An 18,471-nucleotide genomic window follows, 5' to 3' on the forward strand; every position below is an offset into this window, starting at 1 on the left:
GTGGCATCAATTCCTGGTCATCCTCCAAACACAGAGAGGGCAGAGGAGGGGGGAGATGGTGTTGCTGGCTTTGGCCAAAGGAGACATCAGAGCTCTTTGCTTAATAAGGCCTTTAATTTATCTCAATAAAGAAGAGGCTAAACACTTAACCGCTGTGGAGAGCACCTTATTGATTGGAGGAGAGAGGCTCTGGCCTGCCTGCCTGGGGATGTGCAGGCGCCGGGCCAGCTGGTCCCCAGGGGCAGCCACCAGGGTGTGAAGTGCTTACAAGAGCTTCTCTGAGCTCTGAGCTCACCGCGCTTGTCCCAGAGTCACCCCAAGGCTTACAGGGCTGGGTTTTGGAGCTCACAGCTGCCCTCTGAGACAGTGTGGTCAGTGGAAAAGAGATGAAAGCAACAGAAGTGGGTTTTAATGCCAGCTGTCCCCAAACGCGGCAGTCCATCTGCCCATGAACCTCACTTCCCGTATCTGTACAATGGGTCTAAGGGTTCCACAAGGTTCACGGAGCTTGTGTGAGGTTAAGTGCAGGAGTGCTTTGCGCGTTGGAAATCTCCACATGAAGAGAGGGTGTATTTCTTGTTATTTTTATGAACATACATGAGGTTACGTTGCTTTTCTTCCTAAAACTCATCCATGGCTGCTCGTTGCATTCGGGACAAAATCCGTACCCCATGGGGAGGCCTCCAGCTCCTTTGGTAAAGCGACCCTCTGAGCCTGCGCCACCACCAGTGGGTCTGTAATCATTCTCGCCGCAGGCCACACTCCCTCCGCCCTCAGGGCCTCTGACTTTCTGTTCCCTCTGCCTGGCACACTCTTCCCCAAGTGTGTCCCATGACCGGGGTCCTTCACCTTGAGATGTCAGCTGAAATGTCAGCTCCTCAGAGAGGTCCTTCCTGACCACACTCCCCGCACCTAGGATAGCACCTATCTCTCGTCTTCTCCTAGAAACAGAAACAAGTCAGTGCATTTATGTGTTTACATACTTGTTTATGGTTTTCCCCTTGTGGGTTGTGGGCCCTGAGAACACAGGGATCTTGTCGTTTTATTCATGGCTAGGTCATAGTAGGCATATAATACGTGCTTTAAACAATTGTTGAGTGAACGGATGGATGGATGGATAAACAAATGAGTGATGGGCAGGGAAGTCTGGCTTGTTTCCCAAGTGACCCTTCTTCCTCACACTTGTCTCTCTGTCTCTGTCTCTGTCTCTGTCTCTCTCTCTCTCTCTCTCTGTCTCTCTCAGATATGGAGACATGGTACCCAAGACAATTGCAGGGAAGATTTTTGGCTCCATCTGCTCCCTGAGCGGCGTCCTGGTCATCGCCCTACCAGTTCCTGTGATTGTTTCCAACTTCAGCCGGATTTACCACCAGAACCAGAGAGCCGATAAACGCAGGGCACAAAAGGTAAGCCTCAGTCCTGCGAGGCTGGGAGGCAGCATCAGACAGGGGTCCGGTCCTCAGCTTTGTGCTGCTGTCACAGTTGGGTCATCAAGGCCTGGACTGCCCCAGTGGATCCCAGCACAGACAGCCCCTGGCTTTGGAAGGTAAGGCAGCTTTGTGTCCCTTCCTGCCTACCAGTGTCCTACACTCGGCTGCCAAGTGCCACAAACCCTCAGTGATCCAGAAGCTGATTATCTCCCTCCTGGATGTTGGGTGCAGTTTCCTTGAGCCATGGCTTCCCTGTCAAGATCTCAGCCGCCAACACTTAGCAGTGTCTTGATCCACAACTCCCCACCCCCAACCCCTCCCGCCCTTCCCTACCAGGAGCTTACTGGAGAACAGAATTGTTCTCCGGTACCCTACGATGCAAAGCATCTGGACAAAACATAGATTTGCTGAGGAGAGGACGAATACTCAGGAAGGAGAACATTCGGAGGCCACTGAGTTCCACAACGAGCGGCGCAGCAGGCTGGGGTCACCTGGGGGTGTTTAGGGCCAAGGCGCAGAACTGCAGCGGATGCGCAGAAGGGTAGCCACTGGCCCTGAGAAGAGTGCTGGCCACGTGCACTAGGAGGCAGGCAGGGTGGCACCCCCATTCACTCACAGAGTGAGGGGAAGGTCTGACAGCCTTGGTGTACTCTGCGGGCATCTGCCTATCAAGCTGCTGGGTTCCTATCAGAAAAGTGGAAGACCAAGTTGTTCATTGCCCTTCTGACCAGGGCTGAAATAGGGTGCCCTTCAGCAGCACCTTCTCCTCCAGGGCATCCGGGCAGAGCCCTGCTGGGTTACTTACAGTGGACAGGGGCAACCTTGTGGAAAGAGTTACTTACTGAGACCTGAGATTTCGTGTCTTTATTTTTTTTATTCCTTCCTTCCTTCCTTCCTTCCTTCCTTCCTTCCTTCCTTCCTTCCTTCCTTCCTTCCCTCCTTCCTTCCCTCCTTCCTTCCTTCTTCCTGTCTCCCTTTCCACAAACATTCCCTGCACCTACTGTGTGGCGGGCCCTGTGGGTGCAGCTGGGTAGTTTTCCCACCCCCTGATCCCTGCTCCAGGCCTTCCACCAAGTAGCAGGGCTTCCTTGACATATCAGAGAATTCCAGAACTTCAGAACATATCCGTGTAAGCTGACTGAAACAAAGTCACAGAGTTTATGAAAGTGCTAAATGTTATGGTAATTTACACATAAAAATACTTAATACTACACATTGTGCAGTTATATAATGAATCCAGTTGGCTCACACTTCCAACAGATCCCCTGTGTGTGCCCCTGGGGTCACCCCTCAGCCCGTGAGGAGGGACCTTTTGACTCATCTCGACCTGGGTCTGTCATGTTGCCGGCCCGCCTGAGGTTCATCTTCTGGCTCTATGCTGTCCTCTCCTTCCCTTCCAGTGCCCATGTCCTATGTCTTCACCCAAGGTCCAGGCTTCCCCACCCCCATCCCGCTTGCCATCCCAGAAATAGAAGTCTTGTTCCCTGTTCAAGTCTGCTGGCAAATGTGAACAGTATCTAAAATCATTATGCTGTTCTGAAGGAAGTGGGCTGGGGGGAAGCTGGGATCTGCCTTCCAAACCAGAGCCCGAGGCCTTGAAGAGCCAGAGGGCCTATAGCAACACCCCCCCCACCCCGTCCCCAGGAGCTAGGCTGGCACAGGCGCGTGATCTAGTGGGCCAGGGTCTGAGGAATCCCCGACGCACACACCAGCTCCTCCTGTGCCCACTCAGGCTTTAGGCCGCTCCGGTGCCCCTTGTGCCCTCAGAGCATCACGCCCCCTGGCGTTTTGCCCCTGCCAACAGCAGAACAGTGGTCATTTCCTGTGGGACTTGAAAAAGCCCACCCTGTGCAGAAAGAACCAGCCTCCACCTACCCCCTCCTTCCAGCTGCTAAAGAGGACACTCCCTCCTTTTCTGCCTCCCTCCCCATGCTCTTCTCTCTCCCTTTGAAATCAGAGTAAATATTTACAGTGTTTTCACCTCACCTGGATACTATCTCTCCTCAAGGTTGCTCAGCTCTGTGTCTTTCACCTTGGGCTTCTTCTGAGAGGCAAAAAAAAAAAAAAAAGAGAGAGAGAGAGAGAGAGAGAAAGAATACAAGAATACCACCTACTTCCAGCACTGAGTGTCACCATGAGACAAGGAAGTCCGATACCGAGGATGTAGTGGCCGTGGAGAGATGGCACAGGCAGGAGGTCATGAAAGCTGAGAGTTCTCAGCCCAGACCCCATACTCAGGAGCTAGACAGCCACAAGGGTCAAAGGACCCTCAGGTGTAACAGAAATGCTTAAAAAGTTATCGTCCTTTTCTGTCATGACTGGTTTGCTTGGGATCATTATTAAGCTGACTCTGTGACTATTTGCTTCAGAGACTAGGTTCTCGAAGCCACGTGAATTGGAGACCAAGTAAGGTGGTCTAGCAGTGGACGGAGAGAGGGGAGCATGTGGAGTGGGAGGATTTTTGTAGTGGAGATTTTTATTGAGCTAATTATAGATTCACATGTAGTTATAAGATTATCACAATCGAGTATGGATGTGGATACAATCCACCAATCCTATTCAGACTTCTCCAGTTTTACTTGTACTCGTGTGTGAGTGTGTGTGTGTGTGTGTGTGTGTGTGTGAGAGAGAGAGAGAGAGAGAGAGAGAGAGAGAGAGAGAGAGAGAGAGAGAAGTTTGATACAGTTTCATCACCCATGCAGGTCCATGCACCTGTCACCTCTGTCAAGGTGCTGACAGCTCCAACACCATAAGGACTCCTCCCAGCCCACCTCTACCCTGTCCCTAACCCCTGGCAACCATTCATCTGTCCTCCACCTACATGTTTTCATTTCAAAACTGTTACATAAACGGAGGTCACCATTTGGGAGATTGGTAACCATTAGGAGATAGGCTTTTTTTCCCCACATCACAGAATTCCTGGAGATTCAGCCAAGCTCTGTGTATCAATAGTCCATTCCTCTTTCTTGCTGGGCAGTCTCCACGTCATGGGTGTATCACATGCCACGGGATTATAAGAACCACATTTCTGGGTATTTTAAAGTAAAGCATTGTGAACGTTCATGACCAGGTTTTTGTGTGGACGTCAGCTTTCATTTCTCTGGAATGAATGCCTGGGAGTACAGTCGGCCATGTTTTTTTGTTTGGCAATTCCATGTCTCCCTCGTTTTCCTTCTTCTGCCTCTCCCAGGGCAGGAGACGTCCATCCTCGTGGCCCAGTGGCATCTGCCAGCCAGCCAGGGAGTGCTTCCCGGGGCCTGACAGGTTCTTGAGCAACAGACTGTACTTGGAGCTGTACCCAGAGTGGCTGGCTCTTCCTTCCAGACCTCTCCTTCAACCCTGGAATCTCCATCCTTATTGAAATTGCACACTCCTGGGCCTTGCTAATCTAATTTAGAAACTTGCTGGCAGGAGTTGAAATTCAGGGAAGGAGGGGAGGGATGCTATGAAGGCAGCCAAGTGCTCATGGCCAGGGGAGGAGAGAGAAGCTAGGCCAGTCCGCCCAAGGATGAGCCCACCACAAGGGCCTTACTGATGGATTTCTGCCCAACTGCAAAGGATCGTCTTCCTTCCTAGGTCTTCCCGAGCCTTGCTCGAGCTCCTGCTCAGTGCATAGCTCTGTGTTAGACACTGAAGATAAAAATATGCATAAGCCAGACTCGGGCTCTCGGGAGCTCAAAGTCAAACGAGAAATCCTCACCAAATTTCGTGTGCTGGGTATGGTTCCGTAAATACATTGCAAACCTCTTTATCCTGTGTGGGAAATGATTAAACAGTGTTGTGCATTTGATATGACAATCTGTTGCTTTAATAGAGCCCAGGGTAAGATAAGATTAAAAGAAGTGCCACAAAGGAGAACAGGAGAATCTTTCATCTCTAGAAAGTAATGAAGACAGACCCCGGATACGAGAAAGGTCTGGCTCTAAGTGGTGCAATCAAATTATATAAGACTGTAATGAGCCTGACACAATTGGATTTCCATATGCAGCTCTCAACACCCAGTCCTCACCCAAGGCAGGAACAGCAGCGTCCTCAAATGATGAGCAACATGCCTGAATGTAGACATCTTAGCCGAGGGGAGGGCTGGCGCGGGCTCCCAGGGGAGGAGACCTGGAGCGGGCATGAAAGTTCTTTGCTCAGAAGAAGAAGACTGGCAAGATTTACTCGCCATCCTTTCTCCGCCAGACTCCCCTTTCCATCCTCTCCATCTCAAGGAGGCCTCTTCTGCACATTCACAGGTAGATCTCCCAGGCCCAGGTCCTGGCCTCGTCCCCATATTTAGAAGCCAGGAAAGTGAGCTGAGCTGTCCCCATACGGACATGCAGGCCGCAGGAAAACAAGAGTTATAGTGTGTCCTTTGCGCCTTTATTGACAGCCTGGATCTGACTCCCTGGCCTCTTTTGAGCACGTGAACCAGCTCAGCAGAACACTTGGAATGGACACTCCCCCATGCTGGGGAGAGGGTGACAAGAAATGGAAACTGCCACAATTTTCAGAGGACTCTGGTCCTGCCCAGAGTCCACACCGAGGTTACAGTGGACTTCCGTGGAGGCAGGAGGAGGGGTCCCTCTGCCCCAGGCTGGGTCTATGAGTTGGTGGGCTCTTCTGCTCCCAGTGCGAGGACCTGGAGCTGGCTCTGGGTCTCTGGGAACTCAGACTCTCGCTGCATTCTCTTAAACCAGAAGAGGCCCCCTACCCTTCCTTTCTCCCTCTTCTCCACAAGAAGACTCTTTCCTCTTTGGCCTCCCTCTGTGGTTGTGCTGCAGTCATGGTGACACTGGTTATGGTCATTAGGAAGAAGAAGAGCAGCATGTGCAGGGTGGCCAGCCTCCCCGGCCTCTGATAGCAAGACAGACACGCTTGCGTTGAGATCCCAGCCCTCGGGGCGCCCGGGGGGGCTCAGTCAGTTAAGCATCTGACTTCAGCTCAGGTCATGATCTCACGGTTTGTGGGCTTGAGCCCTGTGACAGCACAGAGCCTGGAGCCTACTTCAGATTCTGTGTCTCCCTCTCTCTCTGCACCTCCCCTGATCACACTGTCTCTCTCTGTCTCTCAAAAATAAATAAATGTTAAAAGAGAGAGAGAGAGATCCCAGCCCTGAAGGCAGCTGCGGAAGGCACCAGGCGGGAGCTGGGGGGATGTTCAGTTGTCCTAGTTAAAACAAGAGCAGTGTATGAAAATGTGCGCCCCCCCACACACACACACTGGCCCCCATGTCACATGCACACGCGCTCATTCCCACAGACACGCATGACAAAAATATCCATGGACTGGCATGCCCATGCATGAATCCACTCCCCAAAACAGAAATGCAACTTTAAGTACACTTATTAATTTGAAAATTACTAGGCATTGAGGACACATCAGTGAACAAAAACTCCTGTCCTCAAGGAGTTCACATTCGGGGAGACGGTTGCGAGATAAATAGAGAAACCATGCACTATCTTAGTAATACCTACTAAGGGGAAAACAGAAAGAAGGGGAGGTTAAGAAGTGCTGAAGGGCACATATGCCCACTCCTTGCTTTTCTCATCATTAACTGATACTTCGGCACCTGCTGGATACAGGGGACCTCACCGGACCCTGGGGGACAATCAGGAGGGCTATAACATAGGCTCCTTTATATAGCTGTCAGGCTAGTTAGAGACAAGACATTCTCCGGTGCGATGCTGAGCAGATAAAGGTCATGAAGCTGTTGGAAGGAGGGGGACTTTGACGAGTGGCATTTCTCCTGCCCGGATTACACCAGGGCTGGAGAGATAAGGGGAAACCCCCAGGGAACTCTGCACTAAGGGGGTACACAGAGTCTCTCAGACCCAGGCCCAGGGTCTCTAAACAGAGATCCAAGTGGCTGGGAAGAAGCCTCTTCCTCCCCTTCATCAGATATCACCTGGGAACAGCCTCGCAGGGATAGTCTGTTGCCACCGGCTTTTCCTCCCAGGCTTGCTGTCTCGTCTCTCAGTCTCGCTCACTCTTTTTTTTCTCTCTGCCGACTGTAGAAGGCTCGCCTTGCCAGGATCCGTGTGGCCAAAACAGGCAGCTCCAATGCCTACCTGCACAGCAAACGCAACGGACTCCTCAATGAGGCACTGGAGCTGATGGTAGGCGCCTGAGGGACCCGGGCTGGGGAGGTGGCCTCTTTTCTCTCCCCAGGAGCACTGCCACCCCCAGAACCCCAGCGGGAACCCTAAGAAAGACATGTTTCCAGACTCTCCAGGGAGCAGCCCCCTCCACAGTCCTCTCACCACTGCCTCTGACCCAGCTGTAGACCAAGGGCCACCAGCCCAAAAGCTAGCATGTTCTACAGTGACCCTGAAATTGGGTTCATCTGCATTTTTCTGGTGCCTTCCCACCTCCTGTGGAGAAGTGAAGAGATGGAGACAGGGAGAGCCACCAGCTTTGTCCTTAGCCTCTCTTTTTGCTTCCTAGGGCACCCCAGAGGAGGAGCATATGGGCAAGACCACCTCACTCATTGAGAGCCAGCACCACCACCTGCTACACTGCCTGGAGAAAACCACTGTGAGTCCCGCTGAGCTCTTTCTCACCCCTGATCCCCGATTCTTTTCTGAGGGCCAGAACTCACAGAGTGAAAACTCTGTGCTCATATCCTCTCCCTGGACCCAGGCTTCAGAAGTCGAAATCCCCTTTGGATCCAAAGAGTAGCAATGACTTCTCTGTTAACCATCAGAGGGGCGGGGGGGGAGGGGGAAGACCCCAATGAGTGGGGCACAGTCATCCAGGTAGGAGGCCAGGGAGCAGCGCAGGGGGTCAGTCCCCCTAGCCTTTTCGCACAACCTACACCGTCGCCATAGCCCATTTCGTGGTTACTGAGAGCTAAGGGCTCAGCCTCTCAGTTTATCAGTCGGGAAGGCCATCAGTCTTCAAAACTAGTGTGAATTTATCCTAGATTGCTACAGAACAGTGGAGAAGGGCTAGGCTGACGCAATTTGTGAGTCCTTCCTTTGCTCCCTACATTGCTCTTAGAACAGAAGACAGTGAATGAAGGAGGCAGTGCCTACATTTCTCTAGCCAAGGATTTTGTCAGTACCACCGACTCTTCATCACCTTGTAGCTCCTGGGGAGTTCAGATTCCACAGGGCTTATTGTTAAAATAGAGCCGTGGTTTAGGATGCCGTAACTGGAATGTGGCATGATGCTTTGTGCCTCACAAACAGACTGAAAGGAAGGGCAGTGGGGCCAAGCCTGGATCCTTGGCAACAAGTGTCAGGAATGGTAGCGAAGAGGAGGAGTCGGGTGGACAGCCAAAGAGAGACCGAGTGAAACCCTTCCCCGTTCCTTCCCCGTTCCTTTCTAGGCCCTCCCTCCCCAGAGATCCCATGGCCAGGGCTCAGCCCCCTAAGGAAGGAACTTTCTACTTCAGAATGTTCCATATCCTGGCCTCTAGAAGCAGGGGGAATAGATGTTAGATGTCTCTTAGTATGAACCAAATGTGGATACTGCGGATGGAGTTGAACCCAAAGAGGGCTTCCGAAATGGGAAAGTACCCTGAAAACCCTAGTTTCCAGGATTTATCAAGGATGTCGTACGATCAAGAACTGTATATGTGCATCTAGAATTTCTCTCAGAGACTCTGAGCTTGCCAATGGAATAGGCCCGGATCCAACTGCCCTTTCCGAGTTGCATGTGCTGGGTGGAATGTGTCAACTAAAAGGATGTGGGTAAAAAGATCTGGGTTTGAAGGGCTGGAATGTTGGCATTGAAGAAATGAGGCTTGGGGGCCAGAGGGACGGAATGCTTGCATCGAAGGGGTAGAATGCTGGATTTGAAGGAATGGATGTCGGACTGTGGGGGTGGAGGGCTGGGGTGAAAGAGACGGAATGCTGGATTTCAGGGGAGGAATGTTGGGAGAGAAGAGGAAGGTGTTGGGATGGAGGAGATGAATGTGGGGTTTGAGCAGGGCCGCGTTGGAGCCAAGGGGTGGAATGCTGGGATGGAGGGACTGAATGTCGGTACTGAGCTTGGGAATGCCGGAATGTACAATCAATGGTGTTTTTATCTTCTGTTGGCATGTTGTCCTGTAGGGGTTGTCCTATCTTGTGGATGATCCCCTGTTATCTGTACGAACCTCCACCATCAAGGTATAACTTTTTAAAAATTCAATTGATGTGTTTTTCTCTCTGATTCTTCTAAGTCTGTGGATTTTCCTCCTTTCACCCCCCCGGTCTGGTTCTCTGCATGTGCTGTTGGTTCTTCTGGGGCTTATTCCTACCTCTACAGCTACAACCTGTACCAGCTCAGGCTTTTTTTTTTTTTTTTTTTTTTGTGCTAGACAACTCAACTGCCTTTCTGATCTCCTCTTTTGACCTTGCTGAGGCGCAGAGGGGGTGGCGGAACATGGCGCCCATGTTGCTACCCCCTGGGCACCCATGGGCCACTTGCTGGGCCCACAGGGACTCCCGTACTGGCTGCCAGGGCTTGTCTCTCTCTGTACTCTGTTCTCACGGTCCCTCTCCCCAGACTTTCTCCTCACACCAGTGGCCTCGGGCAGACCATTCACGCCATAGATTTTTAGCCACCTTGGCCAAACAACCATTGTTTTTTTTTTAAGTTATTCCTGGGTTCAGCACCAGAACGCTGTTAGCATTCCTTCCCATGCTGACATTAACGACTTAGGGAATCCTGGGCCTCCAGGTATATTAAGGATCCGTATCCCGTAATCAGGTTGGGGGGGAAAAGCACAGTATTTCAAAAAATCATAACCCTGACATTTTGACCCCACTGGCCTCCAAGAATAAAGCTCTCTCAGTTCCGTGAATAATCCAGGGCCTTTAAAAGCTTACTTCTCACACTTACCCAAGATCCATACAAATCTCACCCATCAGAGCCAACCTAGCATTAAAGACTGCCTAGCATACCTGCCACCCAAGGCCAGTGACTCCTTGTCTGCCACTTCCAGGAGATTGTGTGCAAGGCCTGCCGAGTAAGGAAAGTCAGCTTCTAGCTCTAAGGGCACCACTACATCCCTTCAGGTCATCTGTATCCCCTCAGCTCAGAACTGCAGGTGGAGTGTCTGTCTAGGCAGGATTACCATTCAGGCCCCACCCTTCCGTCTGATGGCCTGGGTGCCTATAGGAGTCTTTTGCTATCTTCCTTTGATGCCCCCTCCCGATCCCTTATCTGTGCTCCACACAGCTGGGAGCCTTTCTCGCAAGGCCCAGAGACAGGCGGCCCCGTGAGGGAATGGGGGCTCATTCCCCTGCTCCCGTCTCCTCTTCCTACTTCTTCTCCTTCTGCTTCCCGCAGAACCATGAGTTTATAGATGAGCAGATGTTTGAGCAGAACTGCATGGAGAGCTCAATGCAGAACTACCCGTCCACGAGAAGTCCCTCGCTGTCCAGCCACCCGGGCCTCACCACCACCTGCTGCTCCCGCCGCAGTAAGAAAAGCACGCACCTGCCCAATTCCAACCTGCCAGCCACTCGCCTACGCAGCATGCAAGAGCTCAGCACGATCCACATCCAAGGCAGCGAGCAGCCCTCGCTCACTACCAGGTGGGTGGCTTCCATGGCCGTCAGTGCCCGAGGCTTGAGTCGCGCCAGTCACAGAAGGAAACAGTCTCCACATGAGGAGAATCTCTGGACGTCCCTCCCCCTTATCTAATGCACGAGTTCCCTCCGCCTTCCTTCTCATTCTTGCAGGTTAACTCCAAGGCCCTTCATAGGCTTGTGAGGATATACCCTAGCGGGTTGGGCCGGATATGGGGTTAGATACCAGAAACAGTAACTGGCGGAAGGGAGGGGCGGAGATCTACCCCAGGAAGCGAGGGTCACAGTTGTGTGACACGTGGCTTATCTCAGGCCGATTGTGAACCACAGACTGACCTTTTACCTCCTTTGCTTCCACTTAGGCCACTTCCCACTATCCCCAATGAGTTGTAAGGAATTCAGGAGAAGCAAAAAATGGCCACAAATGATAGGTAAACAGCCGTGGGAGGGGAAAAACGTATCCCCCGGATTCCAAAGCCCAGCATACGTGACTTTGCAGTTGTTAGAAATGACCATTAGAATAAGTAGTAACGGGCTGATTACCAAAAACAGAGACGGAGGGATCCCGGAGCTCACTCCTAGTTACCATGTCAGGGTCAAGGACACTTTGGGACACCAGCAAGAGGAACCATCGCCTACTCACTCTTTATTTTTTTTAACCCCAGTCGCTCCAGCCTTAATTTGAAAGCAGACGACGGACTGAGACCGAACTGCAAAACATCCCAGATCACCACAGCCATCATCAGCATCCCCACCCCACCAGCGCTAACCCCAGAGGGGGAGAGCCGGCCGCCCCCTGCCAGCCCCGGCCCCAACACGAACATTCCTTCCATAGCCAGCAATGTCGTCAAGGTCTCCGCCTTGTAAACCCACCGGACAGAGGGCCGGCGCAGGGAGTGGGAGTGGAGGGGGCTGGCATGTTGGTGGGTAGCCACTGGGACCACTCCCTCCTGTCCCCATGGTTTCTGCCTGCCCTGTGGCACCCCTATAGCACTGAAACTTGTGCCTAGAAGGAAAAGGAGGCAGCAAGGGGGCACCTGAGGTTCGCTGCTGCTAGCACGGATGGATGTGGCTGTGGCCCTGTGCTCCTGCTTCTCACTGGGGCCAGAGGAAGTGGGGGGGCGGGGGGGCATGGGACGGCGGGGGTGGGAGGGTAGTATGGAGGCTGCGTGCCAGGACAGGGCCTGGAAGAGGGGAGCCTCAGACCAAATAACAGTTGTTTCTGGAGCCCCCAGTGAGGAAAAAACAAGACTAAGGAGCAGCACAGAGGCCGAGTTGTCACATGCAAAACAGGAAGAAAATATAACACTGTGTATTTAAGCACCTTTTTCAAGGCTCTTAATGGATAATATTTATTCATGGGAAAAGGTGGAAAACAAAACACCAACGGATTTTTGTGAAATATTTTTCTCCATGGACCCAATACCTTTGAACCAAAACGATGCATTTTGTGAGGGTTTTTTTTTTTTCTCCTTTTATAGCAGAAGCTTTTAGGCTAAGAAGTCCGTTACTGCTGAGTTCTCTCTCCATTCCCCCAGGTGGGTGAGGTCAACTGAGCCTGGGCCCCCCCCAATGCCCAGCTGACCTGCACAGAGCTGCCAACTGACCACACTGCAACACTTACCCTCTGTACGTCCTCTGTCTCTGTCCCTCTCTGCTTCACCCCCTGGCTGTTTCTCTCTGTGTCCAGCCATATGTCTCTATCTTGGACCCAAGTGATCCAGAGATGGGTTAGTCAAGCCTTCTCCACTGCCAAGCACCTGCAGACTCCTGCCTGGGAGTTGTATTTGCATGAATGCAGCTGTGGAAAAGAAAAGAATAAAGCCAAAAAGGGAGCGTGTAGGGAGGAGGGAAGTGCACCTTCTAGAACTAAGTGCTCCCCTTGTAGGTGGAACCACGTTTTTTTTGCAGTTTCCATTTCTGGGGAGAAAAGGGAATGACCAGATTTTTTGCACTGGGATCTTGACACAGGAAGTAGCCAATACCTGAGAGGCACGGTTGAGGGTTGGGTCTGGTGTGTGTCAGTGAGGAGAGAAGAGCCCAGGGCTCACAGCTGGAGTCAGCCCCGGGGCACCTTGGTATGTACCCTTCACACAGGACCCACCATAAAGCCCGTTGGAACTCTGCCAAGAGGCCCCATATGCAGTTTCCTGAAGAAAGAAGGGCAAGCTTCTGACATAACTTCAACTGAGACAACTCCCAACTCAAGATTGAGCCTGTGTGCTTCGTGAAGGATGCTCCAAAGTGTGGAAGCAAGTAAGAGATTCGAGATGAGTCTTATGTGCTCAGAAAAATTCTTCGAGGTCTGAAGAGGCTTCAGGCCTGATGTCCCTGAAGGTAACTGAAAGGTGAAGCCTGATCCCCTCTGTGCAAGTGAAGAAGGGGCTGTTACCTCTGGAGAACTGGTTCAAGTGGTTCACGCCCCAGTGGGACTGGGGAAAGCATTTCTGGAATCCTTCTATCTACCATTTTCACTCCTTATAGCAGAGCAGGTGGGCCGAAGGGTTAGTGACAGGCCCCCTCCTGCTCTCCCCAACTGCAGTCTCTCTGGCTCGGGCTCTGAGATACAGGAGCTCCTCACCCATTCTACAGTTGAGTGGTGAGCCGTTCAACTGTAGGCCAAGCCATCTAGACAAGGGTCACTAGTTAGGAGCCGAAGAACACCTTCAGTGGGCTTCCCTGTGACCCCAGTTCTGTTGAGCCTGTGGAAGGGGAAGGTCAATGAGTTCTGAGGTGGCTCCTAACTGGAAGGTGGGCAAAGGCAGAGGAGAGGGAGCCGCGTCCTTTATCTCACTATGCTATCCTCACTGACTACTGACCGAGTCCTTTCTCTCGGTCCAGCCTCAAGGATTTCCCAACATGAGAATCGCATGGTTTTGGCCTTCTGAGCCTGTGATCTAAGTAGACAGAAAAGCTTTACAACTACAGAGGAATATAGTGTACACACCCACACCCCTACACACACACACATATCTTAATACCCACCTAAACACACCTGAGAATACGTACTTAAATCCATTCACTTCATACACTTATCCCATTAGGGAAGGGGAAAGACTGGGCTGGACTCCACGTAGAGGGCAGGCAAAGGACTAGAAATGGATTCTTTTTCCTTTGAAAGAATGGTAATGTAACAAAGTTAAGCATATCTAAGTATCTAAATTTATATCATAAAAACTGAGTTACAGGCGGCTGGGCTGGCTCAGTCAGTAGAGCATGCAACTTTTGATCTCAGGGTTGTGAATTCAAGCCCCATGATGGGCGTGGAGCCTACTTCAAAAGGATAAAAACTGAGGGGGGTAAGGAACACAGAGATAATAGGAATGGTTTGCAAACACAAACTGCCTTTGTTTAAGGACAGGTCATTACAGGGTTAGAATAATGACTGACCTACTCCACGATCTGTTTGATGTGCACCAAGGGAGCATATTAGCACTTCCCACAAAAATTGAGAAATTTAAAAAATCATGTCCCACATGATTTCTCATTTTTTGACCCTAATAAACTGTTTTGTATTCCTTCAGTTTCATCTATAAATCCCACATTAAGCCAGTTCCTAAAAGACTTCAGACTATCCCCTTCATCTCTATCCCCCCATGGAGCCTTAGCCAGTGATAAGAGACCCAACACACCGCTGGTCCAAGAGATAACCCAGGAAAATGACTCGTCCGTCTACACAACACAAGACGGCAAGACTACACTGCTAGAAGACTTTTGTGAGTAAACAAAAAGGCCTAAGCTGGCTGGATTGGTCCAGTGAATCTAACTCACTGGCCAGTGACTGGAGAACTGGGATGTCAGGGTCAGGAGGTAATGGTTTGGTGGGGCAATGACTCCCGAGCTCCATGAACCACTTCAGCATAATAGATGATTCCCAAAACCGCTTGCCCTATTCAACCCCACACAGCATTAGAGAGGATTAAAAATAATAATGATAGTAATGGGCTATGTTCATATGAATGGAAACTTAGAAAACATAGTATTAGCAATGTATTAGAAGTAGAAGGCATTGAAAAATATCTAATTGATTTTCCAGTATAGAAAGTTGAGGCCCAGAGAAATGAAGTGACTTGCGCAAGGTCATGCGATCATTTAAGGTCCTAGCTTGGACCAGAACACAAATCCCTTGGCTATTAGTCTAATGCTTTTTCGACTACATTTGCTGCCTCTAGGAGCAGTGATACTTTGGAAAAGACCCGTCAAAGAGCACATGCTGTAATTAGAGACACAGTCTTACGTAAATGTCAATACTACGTGGACACGGCCTTGGAAACCATTTGTGCTGATACAAACCATCCTTTTGAAATCACCATTCTCTGGGTAGAAACAGCTATGGACTATCAATTCTGTCTGAGAACAAACAACAAAATGGTGAACAGTTTTCCTTCAGCCAAATGTTACTTCTTCTCAATGAAGAGAGCTGAAACGTTTCAAAGCATACCTTCTAGAGTCTTTTTGATCCTTACTACAGTCTCTGATGAGTAGTAGGTCAGGTAACTAAGTCCTTGGTTCACAGAGAGGGAAAATAGGGGGAAAGAAGCTGAGTGACTTCTCCAAGTTCTCATGGCAAGTTAGTGGCAAGACTGTGATTGCAATCCAGGGCTGAGACATCTCGTCCTGAGATTTTTCTTCCTCTGGGGCTTGCTTCTGTTTTTAATACTTGGATTTCAACGGTGGTGATTAGGGGGAGGACGCATTCCATTCAGGACCACCGGGATCCAGGACCTCCAGAGGCGAACTCTGTGCATTTCGCCTTCAACCGCTACTCTTTTAATGTGTCAAATTCAGGACTGACTTCCGACTGAAAGACCGGATATTCTCAGTGACAGTTGAACATAGTCTACAATCACACAGGAGTTTCAGGCCAGCAAGTAGAAAAGCAAAACTAAGAGGAACAAAGAATTTGAACAGAAATTAAAGTGGACAGTTAATGCTGATCTTGTGAATGTGCTTGAGGACTTTTACCTAGTTTTCAAAATACCATTCCTGCAGTTCAGGACTGTGTTACTTCTTGGTCAGAACATAGGCAGAAGTGTACTTGAAATGTGTACGTAGATTTTTTTTCCTTGACTTTTTAACTTTGCACAGGTAGTGGTTGTAGTTGAGCTAAATCTAGACTCTACGATTATCAACGAAGTCCAGCGGTCCAGGCTCCCTTACTTTAATCATCAGGTAACTACAGGCAGAAAGATCCCAATGCTGTTAATCTAAGGCAATAGTAGTTTCCCTTCTAAACTAGTTGGCGTGGTAACCATAACAGGAAACTGGAAGACTTTTCTTTTTGATTTCCTTAAGAAATCTCATTTGCAAAGCTTTAAACTGACTGGATGAAGGAAAACCATTTTTATGACCCATGACCCTTGGAGCCCAAACAGCATCATGAAGAGAAAGTGGCTTTCAGAAAAAGAAACAGCTTTAAAGGGGTTCCTTTTGAGTCTTGTTTTCTATTCAGAATGTTCTATGTTTTTCTCATCAAGTGTGGGAATGACATTTATCTTAGCAGGTTACTTAACTACACTGGATGATGTCACTCGAAACCAGTGTAGGGCACTGACCCAAACCCTGGGGGGCTCCTTGGACCAATAGACTATTTTACAAACCTGGGAGGTGGGAGGGATGGTATATTTTTGATAATCAGACATTCCAATGTAATGTTTTCCTTAGAGGTCATCCCCCCATTAATGTTATCGTGAAAAACATCAAGTGTGTTCTTTTCTATTTTCATATAATAAATGAGCTTTGCTTACCAACATCACAATGGCAAAGAAATACTGTACAAAACTGCAGGAAGATAAAACATGTGAAAACTTTGTATGGAAAAAAAACTCTTGAGTTTCCTGTCGTCTTCTTTTGAAACTGTAGTGCATATGTTAAAACGTATTATCATTTACAGTATTGAGTCATGTGCCACTGCTGTACCTGATGTATCCAATCCGGATTAAACAAACTATGTGCCACAAACCCTAATGTGATTACGAATGTTTATTTTAATACCATTTCTCCAGCTATATGCTAGAAACGCAGGTAATTTGAACAAAGAGACGTGTTCTGTCTTGTCAAAGAAAAGCCACAGAATCTCAGAAGGGTGCTTAAGGGTCTCGCCTCATCTTCCCTCCTCCGCCCGCCCTCAACGCAAGCAACCCCTCAACGACCTGCATCACAGATCTTGCCTGCTCATGTGCTTAGGCATGGCTGTCCACAAGCACCGGATTGCATTTGTCAACAGCCCTATTTTGAGACCCAGTCCCGTATTACTGAAAGAAAATCTGCCTTCACATAGCAGTACTGGTTCTGCTGAGAACACGATGAATATTTACTCCTTCATCTAAACCAGGGTCTTCAAACTGAAGAGAAAACCCAAAATTAAATGACTTGTGGGGTACAGCAGGAAGCTTGGGAATAGGTGATGAAGGCTCACATTTAGGCTTTATTGCTTACTTGCATGACTTCCCATCAGGCACTGTGATTCCTCATCTTAAAAGTGGAGGTACTGGATTAGATATCGTGAAGATCTGCCCTAACCTTAATAATTCTGATTTAGGTAATGAGGCATTTTCATACGCCACCAAAATGTGAACAACACACATTCCCAGAAACAATGGGAATCCTTTTAATTTCCCCATGACTACATCCCAATCAATGAGAACTTTAATAGAAATGGAACGTCAAGGCATAAATTCATGATGCCCAAAGGCCTTTGAAGTTGGTCATGAAATTCAGATGCTCATATCCGTATCACCCACTAGGTGTCACTATGGATCCACAGCTCACACAATCCAGAGCCCAGGAACTGGAAACCAGATGTGCATGGAGCTCTACACGTTCCTTTTCGCTAAAGGACACTCAATGTTAACTGGGACATATGTGCTTTGGGCAGAGGCACAAAACAGTATTCTGCCAAAACAAGGGAGGGATCCCTTGTGAGGGATCCAGTTCCAAGGTCAGCTATGACTATCAAAATTATGTTATTCTTAAAGAAGGGAAGGGGAAAAACTGAAAACTTCAAACTACTCCCTTGTCTCATGATTTGATCTACAGGTACAATAATTCCTATTCAGCTGTTTTTAGCACTCAGGCTAAAGTTTACCTTTAAACCACGTTTTTAAAAGTATTGCTGCAATAGCCAATCTACTTTAGAAATCATTACTTTTATTACCCAAATAATGTGTCTTCTAAGTCAGAATTATTCACAGCTGCAGGTTTCCTAGAGCTCTCTCTGCATGTTAATACCGCTAGCCTCATTTAACTTACAGCTTAACTTGAATAGTGGTAGTCAGTATATTATTTGGTATTCTAGAGTTCAGACATTAATCCAATTCACACTAGCCTTCATCCAAATCACCTGAATTTGTCAAGGGTCTCCAGATTCATAATATGCTTCTTTTTTCCAGAACTAGAAAGTATTTTATTAGTCATATTTTAATTAAATCTTAGAACTGGAAGGGATCCTAAAAATCTTCTAGTCTTACTCCCTCATTTAACTGATGAAAACACTGGACCCTATGAGGTCACCTGCCAGGGACAAGGTAAAAAAG

General features: G+C 49.2%; 1 protein-coding gene and 1 long non-coding RNA gene across 3 annotated transcripts in view; both read left to right on the forward strand.

The window, feature by feature from the left end:
* KCND3 (potassium voltage-gated channel subfamily D member 3) overlaps window positions 1–12,035 on the forward strand; it is a 205,823-nt gene extending 193,788 nt beyond the window's left edge. Inside the window, exons 3-8 of one of the 2 annotated variants that reach the window (XM_029948475.1) lie at window positions 1,244–1,406; window positions 7,430–7,531; window positions 7,860–7,949; window positions 9,473–9,529; window positions 10,695–10,942; window positions 11,602–12,035. In XM_029948475.1, the coding sequence (XP_029804335.1) occupies window positions 1,244–1,406; window positions 7,430–7,531; window positions 7,860–7,949; window positions 9,473–9,529; window positions 10,695–10,942; window positions 11,602–11,803 (862 nt within the window). In that variant the 3' untranslated portion in view covers window positions 11,804–12,035. The remainder of the gene's footprint in view (window positions 1–1,243; window positions 1,407–7,429; window positions 7,532–7,859; window positions 7,950–9,472; window positions 9,530–10,694; window positions 10,943–11,601) is intronic. The other variant, XM_029948476.1, reaches the window with a different exon arrangement.
* A 365-nt stretch (window positions 12,036–12,400) lies between these two features.
* Window positions 12,401–16,903, forward strand: LOC115299148. The gene is made up of 2 exons (XR_003912010.1): window positions 12,401–13,192; window positions 14,461–16,903. It is a non-coding gene; the product is annotated as an uncharacterized LOC115299148 (long non-coding RNA).
* Window positions 16,904–18,471: the final 1,568 nt, after the last annotated feature.

This window comes from Suricata suricatta, chromosome 8 (genome assembly GCF_006229205.1).
Source record: "Suricata suricatta isolate VVHF042 chromosome 8, meerkat_22Aug2017_6uvM2_HiC, whole genome shotgun sequence".
NCBI lineage: Eukaryota > Metazoa > Chordata > Mammalia > Carnivora > Herpestidae > Suricata > Suricata suricatta.